General features: G+C 45.8%; 1 protein-coding gene across 1 annotated transcript in view; it reads right to left on the reverse strand.

Moving 5' to 3' along the window:
• Positions 1-15,563, reverse strand: part of LOC144141198 (methylosome protein WDR77-like) — a 51,254-nt gene that overhangs the window by 17,675 nt on the left and 18,016 nt on the right. Inside the window, exons 5-6 of the mRNA XM_077672763.1 lie at positions 13,529-13,596; positions 11,761-11,815 (exon numbers count right to left, since the gene is read on the reverse strand). Of these exons, the coding sequence (XP_077528889.1) occupies positions 11,761-11,815; positions 13,529-13,596 (123 nt within the window). The remainder of the gene's footprint in view (positions 1-11,760; positions 11,816-13,528; positions 13,597-15,563) is intronic.

Consider the following 15,563-nt stretch of genomic DNA (forward strand, 5'->3'; position numbering starts at 1 on the left):
CAATTCTCTTCTACATTCATGCCTCTTATAACGAGACTGAAGTTACATTTGGGGTACGGATTCCCTACCACAGCACTGCACGGGCCTGATTTTAAGGCCCGAGCCCGGGCCCGGTCATTTATTCTTGAGCCTAGGGAGGGCCCGCGCGTGTGACCAGGCCCGGTCTTAGACGCTGAAGAAAATTTGTTTATTATATTTGGTCCATTGTCTCCGTAGAGGGAAATCAGGCGGGGCATATACTCTGTACAAGCACGTCCTGAATTGAAACGCAAAACATAAGGGTTTAAAAGTGTACGTAGTTTAGCTTACACCGTCTGCAGTTCACGCCACATTGGCGTAATAATAGCTCGTATTTTTACACGATAGACACCATCACCTTTGATGACCAGACTCTCGGCAACTTCACATGGTTGTCTCGATCACAAGCTGGTATTGCTGAAATTTCTTGCTCCCCATTTGAATCCACGAGTATGTGCGTGCGTTGAAATATTTTCCCTGCAGTGGTTGTTAGGCGGTGGCGCTTCTCTAGCACACGAGTTTGATTTCCAGCCACGGCAGCTGCATTTAGATTGGTTCGACATCTAAAACACACGTGTACATACAGCTCCAGGGAGTATTAATTAATTCCTTCACCTCTAGGGCATCCTTGTAACCGTATCTTTGATATGTTATACACCAAAATATAAAATCTTGATGCAGAGCATGAAATGTTATTAAAATTACAGTACAGTGACTATCGGACCTAGCAAAACATGTTCTTAAAACAATGTGTACAACTAACCCCAAGAAGCGCGTAAAAGTAAACTGAGAATATTCATTTTTCTGCTCTTTTCTATACTTCACGTGGGAACTATTAACGGCCGGGCCTATGAATTCAAGCCCGCGACTGGCTCAGGCCCATGGCGTCCAGCCCGGGCCTGTGCAGTTCTCTATTCCCTACTACCCAAGCCTATTCTAATACACCCAACAAAGGCCCGTTTGTCTTGCAAAGGACCGCAAAATTCGCTCAAACTCCCTTGGCGAGCTTTATCACACAAACCCTGTTGCGCAACGTGCCTTGTCCATGTGCAGCGGGACTGCAAGATTCCGTTCTCTTGTGGGTGCAAGCCCGGCACATCCTGCGTGCAATTGCTTGGAGCACTCCTATTCTCTTGTGGGACTGCTGAAAGTGCTGAGATGTTTTGCTTCAGCACCCCAGGGGTGCAACCTTGGGTTTTGGAATGAACAACCCCAGTTAGAGCACCAGTGCCATTTTTTTCAATGACGTGATTTTTTTTTTTTAACTCTAAAATGTTCCCTTAGCCCAATTCTAAAGATTCTTTTCAGAACGAAGGGCGGTTTGATATCCTTCAGGTCGGTTATAGAACTGGAGCGTGGCATTTAAAGGGACCCTGCAACACTCTTCGTGAAGTGCAAGTAAACCTGCGCGACGTTTAGATTAGACTTCCAGGAACACCCGAGCCAAATATTACACGTGCACGTGAAGCGGCAAGCGCGCAAATCGCCGTGAAAGACGCGGAAAAACCAACCGCGCTCTCTTCAATTCTCCGCATTATGCACCCCTGGCAAGGCCTCTGCGACGTCAATCGGGCCATGGCTGTCCTGGCTGTCCTATTGGTTGTCGCTGGTCAACTTCACGGCTAAATTCTGGCATTTCCTGTGACGATCAGCCGTCGTCGGGGCGCTGTGTATGAACCTCTTCTATGTGTGGACCTGTCTGCATGCTTTTGGTGTTTCTTTTGTTTTGAGTTGTTACGGAGTTTGAGTGACGAACTAAATATTCCACTTTCAACGAGCCCACTCGACAACGAATGTTTATTGCTCCAAAAACGCCCTACCAGCCTGAGCGCTTGCTTGAGAGCAGGCCGCCATGCCTGCTTTTTTGTTGCACCAGACCGGAAATAGACCCGTCCACGTTGCAAGGAAAAGGACAAAACTCCCCGGCCTGTGACATATCGAAGGCCGCCGAACAGAACACCGCACGCCGCCCCCGTCTCCGGGAGAGCGCGCGCAGCTTTCGTTGCGTTGTCCGCGGTTGAGTTCAAAGGGAACATTTATGTGCGATTTTTCATCGCACGTAGTTTCAGTGATAGTGAACGGATTTTCATAAATCTTGCGGGAGGAGATTGCTGGGACAATAGATTATACTGCAAAATACATTCCGAGTAGTCGATGGTAAGTGTTGCAGGGTCCCTTTAAAAGTGTTTAACGTCCTCCCGGCCACGGCGGCCGCTTTTCTGATGGAGGCAAAAAGTGACAACGCCCGTGTGTTTGGCATTTGGGCACCTGTTAACACTCTGCCTACCACACACTAGCTGAGCTCGCCCACACGGGTTGTACCTCTCCCGCCGAAGACGATCCACGCTAAAACAAGCGCCTACGCACTGCCGCAGTCAAGTTACCCAGAAATATGTTAGTTTATATTATCATGTTAGTCATGTGGACCACGTTGCTTATCATGCTGGTTTATTTTGAACCAGTTCAATCCATCATACACCTCTTTTTTGACCATCGTTTGACAACTTGACCACAGGCGATGTTGGTGACTTCGGTCGCGTGACGACACGAGACACTGGCAGCCCGATCGCCGAAGGTGCTTCGCCCCTAGAAAACTTTAACCCTTTCGCTCCCACTGACGAGTCTAGTCGTCATGAGATTTTGTAACAAAATGACCGATACGTATACTTGTCGTAAGTCATGACGACTATTGATTGATTGATTGTGGGGGTTTAACGCGCCGACGCAACGCAGGCGATGAGGCGCGCCATAGTGGAGGGCTCCGGATTAATTTCGACCACCTGGGGATCTTTAACGTGCGCCGAAATCTCGCACACACGGGCGTTTTTGCTTTTCGCCTCCATTAGAAAAGCGGCCGCCGCGGCCGGGAATCGAATCATGACGACTATACCCATCGTCGGTCATTCCGGAGCCCCGACGGTGCTTTTTTGCAATGCACTGCGGCCATGCAGTGAAGCCATCCTCGAGCAATCTTTCTAGAACTACAGGAACTAAAGAACTAAAGGAACACTATATCATCGAAGTAATGGTGCCATGTGAAGCCATATTACAGCAGTTTTTCTTACACAGCTAGAGGAATAAAGGAATGTTACTTCATCAAAATATTGGTGTCATTTTATTCAGCAAAATTGAGTGAAAAACATTTTTCCGTAAATTCGGTGCTTTTTTTTTTCCATGATACGGAAAGGGTTAAAGATCCCCAGGTGGTCAAAATTAATTCAGAGCCCCCCACTAGAGTGCGCCTCATCGCCTGCGTAGCCTCAATGTGTTAAACCTCATAATCAATCCATCAATCAATTAATTAATTAATGACCTGCATCGCATCGGAAGAGCCCGGCTCGTGGAACAGAACTTCGTGTCACCGACAGGTTCACTTCGCTAAGGGGGTCCCCCTCTTCCCTTGCCCAGTAGCCAGTTCCGCACTGGTACAGACCAGTACTGGTATTACCGACCCAGACTCTGCAAAAGAGCTCCAGAACTCGGAGGGAATTATGGGTAGTGTGTAGTTCAGGAGCGCCATGGCCAGCAACAGCCTCGCAGCTGGGCAAATTATCTCTTCATCTGAAGAACTAGAAGGGCAAGTTGCATCGCTAATAAATCCTACTTTTCAGAGATGAAAGAAAATTTTTTTTCCCAGGAACCCCTGAGCACTACTTATGATGTAGCGAATGCAAATGCAAGCAGTGTGCTATTATTGCCAAACCCGTCGTCTCACTATCCCCATCAACACCATCATTTCCCCTTCAAGCCCTTTTCTTCCCCCACACGTAGACCCCCTCATATCCCACTCCCTTACGTCCACTTGGACCACAAGGCCAATCTTTTTTTTTTTTTTTTTCCAATGAAGTGCACTGAAATTCAATTTTCTGCTTATGCACTGCCCACTAGCCATCGGTCGGGAGGCTACGGTCTTTTAAATGCAGAGCATTTCTTAGCCTCGCCTGTTCCTGCGTTGGACGGTGTCCACATCTCCGTGTCCGCAGCAGGTGCGCCTCTCCTCCTTCCCTCCTCTCTCTCAACAGCAGCTGGCGCGCGCATGCGCCGTAGTCAGCCCGTTCGCTCCGTCGCGGTCTCGGCGTAACAGGTGCGTGATAGCAGCGCAGTGGGGCATGGAAGGGCGCGCGCTGCTTGCGCATGCGCGCTCTCTCCCCCGTACTGCTCTCCCTCTACTGCGCGCACAAACGCTGCTCAAAGACCACTTGACGGTCCACTTCAGCGGCCATAAAGCAGTCCCTCTCTCCGTACAATATAACGACGGAACCGACCAATAATAATAATAAATGACGCATTCAGCCCTATATACACTCTCGTCTCGCTCTCCTCTCTCTACCCCAAACCAACACCAACTCAACTACAACCCAACTACCCACCCTAACGCGACTTTACTCTCCTCTCTCTACCCCAAACCAACACCAACGCAACTACGACCCAACTACCCACCCTAACGCGACTTTATGCAGGAAGGCGCGGGAATTTTTTTTTTCTTCATTGTTTGTTCCAGCCATGCTCAAAACAACACAAGACATCTCTTGTTTTTGTGTTTGCCTTGGGCTTGCCCATCTTTGATGCCAATTTTAACCTGTGTTTCAGTTTCTTGTTTTCATTTCCTGACACAAAAACCAATTAAATACGCCCTCTTAATTAATTCCCTTTTCACTGAGAAGTGTGTACATGTCTCAGCCAGGCAGCAGCTTAGGTAGGTAATCTTGCCTACACAATCGAATCTCGCTACAATGAAACTGACGCGACACGCGAAAAAATTCACTGAGGCGAAACCTGCCCCAACACGCCAGGCTAAAGCAAGAAAAAAAAAGCCCCTGATATTATCTTCATCATTGACCGCATAATGAAATGTTTAGAAAAAGGAGTGACAATCAGCTTGTGTTTGTTCAGGTAACAAACGCAACAATGATTATCTGTTGTTTTACTTGGCGCTGCGGGGGCGGGGTGAAGAAATGCAGTCGCCAAACACACGGCTGTACAACAAGGCGCCGAGCTGATTACTTGCAGATAGCTGCCAGGCCTTCGGAACCCCCCCCTGTGGCTCGTGGCCGGCCCAGTGCCTCCGACTGGGCACAGCGGCAACCGACCCTGGCAGGCAAGCCGCGCACGCGCGCTATTAAGGGAGGATGTGGCTTTCAAAATCAACTTTTTTATTTCTCCGTGGATTTTGATGAAAATTGGCACAGCAACTGGAAATGCTTCTGTGATAACACCATAAAAATTTCAAATTAATATTTTGAAAACTTTTTTATGTATTAAATTTTCTTTCTGTTCCGCTTGTACCGAGCTTGAGCGGCTTATAAAACACGATAGAAAACTTGTTCGAAGTGCTTTGCATTCCCAAATGAATGGACGAAGTCGTGACAGTTTTAGAATTTTTTTTTTACAACACAATGTTTTTTAGTTTTCATTTTTTTATAGAGGTTAATGTGCAACAGGCATGTCAACTGTGAACGATTATTTGAATAAAAAAATCATCACAAAAAACAAATCTGGAAAACCAAGAGTGTCACGACCTGAACAGTTCATCAAGGAATGTAATGCAAGAAACGGAATCAAAATAGACCCAGCGGTCACAAAGAAATCCCTGGTACAAGCGACATAGGTGGCAAAAAAAACTGTTTTGATTGAGAAAACGGCTTCCGAAGTTCCAACATAGGTTTCACTTATCAAAAGTCGCCACGGTTGCAGCCTTTCATGTCCTTTTGAACATGGGGCTTCTGGAAGGCCTTGCCTTGAAATTGGAGTGCCTTTTACAGCCTTTCTCTTTCCAGAAAACATCATTTTCTGCTCCTCCGTGAAGAGTACATACCCCCCTTTGCAGACCAAACGGAGGGGGAGATGGGTTTCAATGGGCTTTCAATGCAAAGTAGGTTAGTTGGTTGGCTGTATCGCACTGGACAACCTCCTTTTGCAGTGTTGTCACCATGGCAACAGGTTAAGCATTTTTTTTACTTAAATTTGAACATTTTTGGCTTTTTTTATGTTTTATCTTGCCTGGCACAGCAACTTAGTACTCATATGTGCAGGTGTTCATTGCCAAAAGTTTGCATACCACAAGGATGAAAATAAGCTACTTTGAAGCTTGGTAGAGTACTCTGCATAACTCCCAACTTCAATGCAAGAGCATATTTTTTTACTACTTTTGACATTCAAGGCACCCAATATTTCTCGTAGCATAGCCAGTATATGCCCTAAGTAATGGTATCAATAATTTCCCTAAAAAAATCTCTATTAAATGCTGCCACAGTAACGTACATTTTTAACACAGAGAACATATTTTTATTCCTATATTACTAACTCAAACCTGTTTGCATGAAAATTACAAGTGCACGGGAAACGTTGCGCAAGAAAGGCGATATGGCTCGCGCGCATCGCAGCGCACACTTACCGCGACATATCGAACTTTGATTATATCTGATATGGCTGGTCAGGTCGCTTTTAAGATTAAATCTAACGTCGCAGGCATTAATTACAAGTAATGGAGTTCAATCGTAACCGGTTGCCTAGTCATGTGATGCTCCGATGCGCGTCGGCTATGCCGTGCGCGCCGCAGCGTCTGACGCGTCGACCGTTTCTTTCTCAAGGCTAGCGAGCCCACAGTCAAAACACAGCAATAACTAAGCGTGTAAACATCGCAAATCCGACTAAAAGTTCACTTCATGAACCACTATCGCAAGCGCGCACACCGCGTCACCCTCCGGGGTCTGGCGACGGTAAAGTCACGCGCACCACGAAGCGTTCGATGACCTCCGCCTTTCGAGCCACACAACTTCCCGTAATCTGGCTCGTTATCTCAGGCATTCCCATCGCGATAACGTCCGTGTTGAATACCACAGATTGAACAGAAACTCGGCCGAGCGAAGCGGCGAAAATGAACTCAACCCGCTCGCTACCATGCTCGCTACGCAGCTCAGGCGGCCGCCATCTTGCATTGCGCCAGCGACATCCAATCAGCAGGGTCGTTGTTCTGCGCCCCGACCGGAGGACCAATAGCGCTTCAGCACCCATTTCTAGCTTAGTTTGTGCGTCCTTTCTTTTCTGCCGTTTGTGCATTTGTGAATGAACGAAGATAATAGAGACGAGCGGAACCGGAAAGACGATCGCTCGGCCGGTGGCGCCGTTGCGGAGATAGAGCTCTCCGAAAATTGCCGTTTTTTCACCCTTTTGCGCTGATAGTTTGTCACCGCGCCTGACAAAAGTATTTTTTTATGCCACTTTGCGACGCTTTTCAGCGAAAAAACTTGGCAGGCGCACAGAATAGGAAACATAGAAGCCGAATATGTGGGTTTCAAAAAAACGATGTTTTGGTCATTTTTCCGAAATTGAAAGCCGCGTCCCCCCTTAAGACGGGATGAGGCGGGTTCAAGACCAAACGCGCAAGCGTGGTTTCTGCTCCTGGCTGTGAAGAAGGGTAGAAGGAAATTGGCCATGGCAGCTGCCCACAACGCATGCATGACAGCGCCACACCAGCAGCAGAGCACAACTGGATACGGATTGGCTGCAGCTCCGGCTTGGCGATCCAGGCCTTGTATAAAGATGGCCAGCCACCGTGTCATTACCAGCAGGCAATGGCATCTCTCTAGGCATTTGTTTTTCTTTATTGGTGGTGATGCGGGCGCACGGCGCTCGTTTAATGTTTAAAAAGCTACAGATGGCTGGCAGTATGCTTATTTTGTTGCGAAATAAATGTTCAAACCCACTTCTATCATACAAAAATTTCGCTGAAGCGAAAACAAACCAGACAAATGGTTTGTTGTGGAAAGGACTTCGATGGCTAGCTGACGGGGAATCGGAAATATTTCATTGAATTGGAGTTGACTGTACTAGACTCAACTGTGGACACTTCCCGTTCGAGCACTTTTTCACCCGTTTTTTTTAATCCTTTGAGCTGTCAGCTATTGCGTGTGCCACCAGTGTCCCAGGGACGCCAGATTTTCAATCTGCCAAGTTCACCAACGCTTTCGTACTAATTTGTCGAAAATGTCACTCCACCTAGTCTTATATCTATCCTTCCGCACAGTGACATTTTCAACAGGCCATCACTAATGTATGTAGAGATTTATTGTATTAGCACACCAAATGGAGTGCAAATCAAAGTCAATATTAACTTCAAGGGAAGAACCACTATTAGCACACCTCTATCACAAACAGAAAATAAGAAAGCATTCACACTCAAAACAAGACCAAAATGGTGACCGCCGGCCACATCAGGTGGGAATGGCAATGGCACAGAGTTACATTTGATTTCCACGATAGTGTGACATTTTAAAGGCTCCCAGACTTAAAGGGCCCCTGAGATGGGGTTTTTTGGGGGTCGATGGTATCGGAGCACAACGGCTATTTCTTGAACTAATCGTGACGTGTTAGTGCGCTCTTGATTTAATCAATTTTTTACGAGCGTAAAAACATCAGAGAGCTACAAAAACCATCTTTTGTTTGTGTGTACGTTTACATAGTCGCACATATTTATTTTATACCGGAGTGTAAAGCACTTACACACCGGGCCAAACCGGGCTTGACGCTCCTCCGTTCTCGGCGGAACGATACAGTGAGCGCAGGAGCAACGACGCTTGCAGCGTTATCGCTCAGCGCTCTGTGTCTGGTGTAAGAGTATCATCAGTTTTCTTTGCATTTGCTTTCTTGGACGCTGTACCCGAAAGGATTCTTTGCACCATCTGTTTCGAGCGTAGCCTCGACGTTGTTTCAGTTATGAGGTGTTAACGAACGGCGTGCCAAGGGAGCGCCGCGCCGACGACGGACGCAAAGCTCCGCACGCAGCGCTTGGACGACGCCGGGCACTGCTCGTGATCACGAGGCGCACGCTCAAGTGCGCTCACGTGGGCTGAATAAATCAGTTCAAGCCCAAACGCTGTCGCAGCCGATTCTCTGAACCGGTCGCGACAAGGGCAAGAGCATGCGCATCCCGTAACGACAACACCTGCCAAAGAGTTTTATTTCATTGCTTCCCATCAAGTCGTGATCGCAGGAAAGTGTGGTTTGCTGCACCGGCCTTCTAAATGAACCTGTTGCCTAGTGTCCATAGCGCGCTTTACCATTTACCGTGTTAAATGAAGCAAGAGTAGCCGTTTGCCGCTGCAAACGAAAGGATTGTACTCAGTGGTTTCTGCATTCCGGCTCTGCCAAGTAGCGACATCTGGCGAATTTGTCTCAAAGCAAATGACACATAAGTTTGTTGTCCAGAGTGGCCCAGAGCTGTTTGCTTACGCTTGAAATAGCTTGAATCTTGGACGTTTCGGATTGAACGCTCACAATACAATAATTTTCTTTTAAAAGACCCGTATACTTCTGCTGTAGAGCTTAAAAAGTAAAAACACGACGTTGGCGCCGCCATCTAGTGGGAACAATTAGGACCAAGTATTGCATTAACAAGAATTCACGCCTCTGCGAAATATTTCGATATAAAATGAGTAAGATATATTGTAATGATTCCGCAGTTACCTATATTACCTTGCCCAACACGATTTTACAAGCATAAAAGAGCTATGCTAGTTCATAAAGGCATCTGAACCATTGGAAGCGTGGGAGGCTGGAGTAGGGGCGGAGATTTTGCTTGCTCATTCTGAAAAAAAATTGTCATTTATCGTGCTCCTGATCATCATTTAGCAAGAATGTAGTAAACAACACCAACTAAGATTGCTTGCATGAAGTGCCGAGCACAGCGCATTTGCTGTGCCGCAAAGTTCCGGAAGAACGACCACCCAAATTTTAAAAAATACGAGATGGGCGAACTTTCGGGTCAGGTGCGAAAAACTACGAAAAGGTGGCCGCACCGCCAACCAAAACTGCGGAGATGTCAAGAAAAAATTAGAGACTGGCGAACTTCTGGGTCAAGCGCGGAAAAGGCGAATAAGTGACCGCATCTACACATGAAGAGATGATTCGAGTTTGTTTTGTGCACTCATCGGCGCTAAAGCCATCGATTTTAAGGGGTGGGCGCGTTTTTCAGTAAATTGAATATCTCACCTGTAAAAGGAGGTGGGCGATGTTTCAGGGGAGGGCATTCTCTGGGAACTTTACGGTAATCTAATCGAGACGCGAGCGTACATTTCGCCGGGGCAGGGAGCTCGCTGTTACCGTCGCTAGAAATTCGAGCCGCTGTATAGTTATGTAGCGACGGTAAAAATAAGTTACCCTTCACGGAAACTCTCGCGCATGCAAGGTGGACTTCCGCAATCACCAGTATCTCCTGCTCAAAGTCCGTAAAGACTGAAAAGGTAGCGTAAAAAAAAGGGCGTCGTCGTCTCACGTGCGACCCACTCGCTGAAGTAACCATGGTAACAACGACGCTGTAAACCAACGACCGCCGCTGTCAAAAATCGCGGACATTCCGGCGGCCAACCATGAAATGAGTGCTTCGCCTCGGACGAGGTCGGACTATGTCGTCATCGCAAGCCGCCGAGCCAACAAATAGTTCTGTCTCGTCGGGGTAAAAACTTTTGCTAGCGTGAGCGAATATGCTTACTATTTTTGGACTTGTTTCTACAAGAACTATAGAGTAGTTTTCTGACACAAACAAAAACACTTTGAAATCCATCTCAGGCCCCCTTTAATGCCTTTTCTTTCACCCTCCACTCAACGGGGAAATCAGGCAATGGTACCCACAGAGAGCATATCTTAGGAGCTACAAAGCAGGAAAACACTGCCTTCCTTTAAAAGTCTCCTTTGAGATTAAGCTGTTTTATAAAGTCGCTTCACTCCTTACCGCCAAGTAAGGCCACAGGAAATAGACCTCAGGATCGCTTTCGTTTTCATTCATTTCAAATGACTGAAACACAACGGCCTAGTGCACATTCTCCGATAGAATTCAGACGCCCAACCAAGCACCGATGATTCGCCAACCCAAATGTGACCTCCCTGCGGAACTGATGCCCACTAATGGAATTAGTTCTTTAGAATCATGAGAAACTTGCTAGGCTTAAATTTCTATTTCAACTCTGCCATTGAGACTTAAAGTCCGACCCCTCTGCCTTCCTCCAACCTTTGACCACTTGGAACACACCACGTCACCATTCCTGTAGACTAACTGCCATTTTTGTCATCATCATCACCACCAGCCTATCTACGCCCACTGCAGGGAAAAGGCGTCTTCCATGGATCTTCAATTATCCTGTGCTAACTGCGACCAATTTATGCCTGCAAACTTCTTGATCTCATCTGCCCACCTAACTTTCTGCCGCCTCCTGCAACGCTTGCCTTCTCTAGGGATCCACTGTTACCCTTAATCACCAACAGTTATCTTTCCTTCGCATTACATGCCCCACCCACGTCCATTTCTTCTTCTTAATTTCTACGCCTTTTTGTACTCCTCCTTTACAAGATCCATAAAAGCTTTGAATTCCCTTCTCCGCCCCACATTTTTGTTGAAAAATGTACCCCTACATCGATAATTTTCTCAATATGTAAACTCCTGTTATCCTCCTGTTATCCTTGGGGTTGTTTGCCGGCTTGTACCGGTTTTTAAATTGTTCGCCTCTTCTCAGTTTGTGTTCTCAATGTCTGCCTTCACCCCTAAACCTCGAATTTCGCACGTTGCTTACTGCTGTTCTGTTTTTATGCGTCCCTCTTTGCATTTGCACCTGGCCTGACGCCATGGGCAACCTTTTTGCCTTCCCACCTGCTTAGAGGCCTCGCAAATGGCACGCGACATACTGCAAATAAATAAATAAATTTCTAAATAAATAAACAGCGGGGGTGAGAAAATTCCGCAGCACTCACCGACCACTGTGGCGGGCCGGTTAAGCCGCATGTCCCAGGAACAAACCTTCCCGTCCTGCACACACACACAAAAAGAGTCACTCAGTTGTCTCGCATGACGAGTCCACAGTACTTCCTACATTTGAAGTATTTTTCTTTTTCAAGTATTTGAAGTATTTTTCTTTTTCAAGTATTTGAAGTATTTTTCAAACGACCTCAGCGACAATTCACACAGAGACAGAACCAAGTACTTCCAGAAATAAAAAAACAGCCCGACTTAAAGGGGCACATAGGTGTTTGGTACCAAAAAATTGCCCAAAAAAGCATTTTTTTAGGTACCCCTTTTCTCTTGATTTGCACAGTTTTTCCTCCAAAAATTACATACTTGGAACAGCTCCAGGTACTTATAAAAGCCACAGAGGCCTGATTTGTACAAATAACAATTTTCCCATAATTCCCCACTTTTTTGACACGAGAGCCATCGCAGTGATCGAAAATTCTCCAGAGATACATCCCTACATGTAGGAAGATCATTTCTTTTGCACTGTGAAGTTGAATGCTTAAACCATCCAATAAGGGAAGCAGACTTTGCATTTTGTGCTTCAGGACTTGTCTGATTTGTGTTATTTTTAACTGGTTAGCAGGAGTACTTCAAACGACAGAAGTTACGATTGATTGCAAAACAAAAGACCTGCTTCCCACATTCCATTCTCCACAACTTCTGGTATCTAGTCATGCCTTGGTGGGAATTTCTGTTGAATAGTTTTTTTTCTCTCCTATTGTTCTCAAGAACAATGAAGGAAGACTTTTAATTAATGCAGAAACTAATTACCTCACATCAAAACTACTTGGAAATTTGAAATCAGCTAAAGAAACCGGACAAGCCCCTGAAGTTTCATCAAAATTGGTTAAAAACCAAAAACAAAGTTTTTTAAACCAAAGAACTTCAGTTTTACACTTACTATGATGAAAACTGTGGGACATGTGTGGTTTTTCATTCTGGTTCTAAATATGAAATTTGTTTTTGTGTCAAATGACTACATTCATATTTATGCCGATTTTTATATTCGATTTTTGGCAGCCTTTGCAAGAAAACTGCTGGGGGGATGCAGCTGAACAAGATACCAGTGAACTGTGCACAAATCAAAGAGTGCAATGAGACTAACATCGTCATTCTATCTGGTCTGCAGCAGAAGTGACGATCATTCGAAGTCTGGACTCAAAAGGTGGGAACCCAAAAAACCGGTTCTGCCTTCCAGTGGCGTGTTGTTTATTTGTCACAGGGTTCTTACCTGTCAGATAAACCCCTAGTAAGGTCAATCGTCGTTATTTATGGAATTCCCGATGCATGAGCGTTTTTTTCCCCGGTGGAAACAGGTAAACAACAAGCACACATGCGCGTGAAAGCCGACGGCCTACGGGCAGCCAGGAGAGCTCCCGAACCGGAAGTCGCGGCTATCCGCGGGAGAAAACAACGCACCCATGAGCCTTTGCACTTTTTACCGGTCAACTATTCAACCGCAAGAAAGCTTGTCGGGCACTGCAAAAGGCTTCTGTAGTTGGTAAACACGTCTGCACTGTTTCAACATTCAATTCCGATGTTACAAGCTAACTACCTACACCGCTTTGCCAGAAGAGAATTTGACATTCACACACGCCTGCCTCGCAGGTATGTATGCATTACCTGTATCACGTGTGTAGCGACAAATCCTGCTAAACGTTTTTCAAAAAAAAAAAGAAGGAAGAAGAGAGTGCACAAACAACCAGCTGCACTGCCAAGTGTACTTGCCTTGCCACAAGAGAGGAACACGTTGGGATCGGCAGAGAAGGCCACCTTCCAGACCGGCCCCTGGTGGGCTGCAAGCCACAAAGCCACTTCGTACAACTTCCAACAGAGAAGCAGAGGGCATCCTCACAGCCCATCAAGGATAACCTCAGGATGCAGAGTCCTTCCCTAGACACCAGCTACGACTCTACAGTCCCCGGAAATTTGGTTAGCAGTCTATCACCCGAGCCCTCGAGCAGGGTCTTTTTTCAAGTTTATTTCCCAACACTAGAATGTGGGAAAATAAACTTGGCACACAGCACATGGGACGAATGCAGCGCCCTCTCCGTGTACTGGCTCTTTTTGCAACCTTTTAAAATCTAAATTGCTGCTTTTATGGCTTTTTCTGACATTATTATTTTTTTCATCATTTTTTGTGCCTGAATAAGATTATTTAGGAATTTCAAAGCTCTAAACGGTACTCTGGATGCCTCTGATTATGTTCAGCTCAGACAGCAGACAACCACAGCTAAAAGCGATGTGCCGGGAGACGACGCAAATTCTTCACTTTAAATTTCCAACAAAAATTACTCGGGGAAGAAAAATTTGAGGGGGTGACACTGGTCTTGAAGACATTTTTGTTATTTTTGAACCAATGTGCTTGAAATTTGCACATCCTCAGCACAAATATGCAGGCAGTTTCCCTCTATATATTCCAAGTGCAGCGTTGTACAACATGTTATGTCATCCCATTTCGAGTTTATCTACTTACGATACACTTGAATGCTTTTTGCTCCACCTGCCGCGGTGGCTCAGTGGCTATGGCGTTGTGCTGCTGAGCACGAGGCCGCGGGTTCGATTCCCGGCTGCGGCGGCCGCTTTTCTGATGGAGGCAAAAGGCATAAACGCCCGTGTGTACGAGATTTCGGCGCACATTAAAGATCTCCAGGTGGTCGAAATTAGTCTAGAGCCCTCCACTACGGTGCGCCTCATCGCCTGTGTTGCATCGGCGCATTAAACCCTACTATTAATCAATCAATCAATCTTTCTGTTCTTTTGTGCTCCAGAAAGACCAGGGAGTGCAACTATACCACAGCAGGAATTTTATCATTGTGTCTACAATTACTGTAGATTTATTAAATGTCAGGTCTCAATTATCCATGCTTTTGTAGAACAAAACGCATAAAAAATTGTACTAGCATAAAGAAATTCTGTATTTTTGTGGTTTTATTGCACTGTTCAGTTCTTCAGCTTTCAAATGCAGCAAAAGTGATACAAATCTGACCGGAACATCCAAAGATATTGTACCCGACAGCTGACCATGTGGGAACAAAATTGGTTTTGGGAAAACAAGGCCCAAAGTTTGGAAACGCAAAGGAAAATGGCCATTTCGCCAACTTCAAATGGCAAGAGATTTGTAAATACTTATGATAGACCTATAATATTTTGCAGGTACATTCTTTGGGACCTATAGGCTGCAGATAAAACTAATACAGAAAATTGATTTTTTGGCCAATTTTTGGTCCTCAAGACTAGTGTCCCCCCTAAAGCGAATAAATAATTTCACGACAAAAAAAGTTCGAACAACAATTTATTTCTCAAAAATCGCTCAATGGCGTATTCACCGAGTGCGCTGAAAGGGCGCAGCGGTATGGGTGTGATTTTTTTTTCATGCTTTTGTATCACTGCAACGATACTCTATTGTAATGCAAAACTGGCCCGGACAGCAGACTCGCCAAATTTCTAGGGACCATACGAAACTTCTTTGGAAACCGGGCCATTCGAGCATGATTGGTTGCTAAACATTTACCTAATAACACAACTTAATAAAATAAAGTTTATTGAGAGAGAGAGAGAGAGAGAGAGAGAGAGAGAGAGAGAGAGAGAGAGAGAGAGAGAGAGAGAGAGAGAGAGTAGGTAGCTCATTAAACTCTGGTGTTTGAAATGGGCATTCGAAATGGTTCCTTGCCACTGGTGCCACCAAGGTTTAATGAGCTGTAAGATTAGTTTCAAGCGGTGCATCAAAAAACTGATTCTCTTATTGCACTCACCAGGGTTC

This window comes from Haemaphysalis longicornis, unplaced genomic scaffold (assembly GCF_048455015.1).
Source record: "Haemaphysalis longicornis isolate Haplotype H1 unplaced genomic scaffold, Haemaphysalis longicornis Haplotype H1 scaffold_6, whole genome shotgun sequence".
NCBI classification, from domain to species: domain Eukaryota; kingdom Metazoa; phylum Arthropoda; class Arachnida; order Ixodida; family Ixodidae; genus Haemaphysalis; species Haemaphysalis longicornis.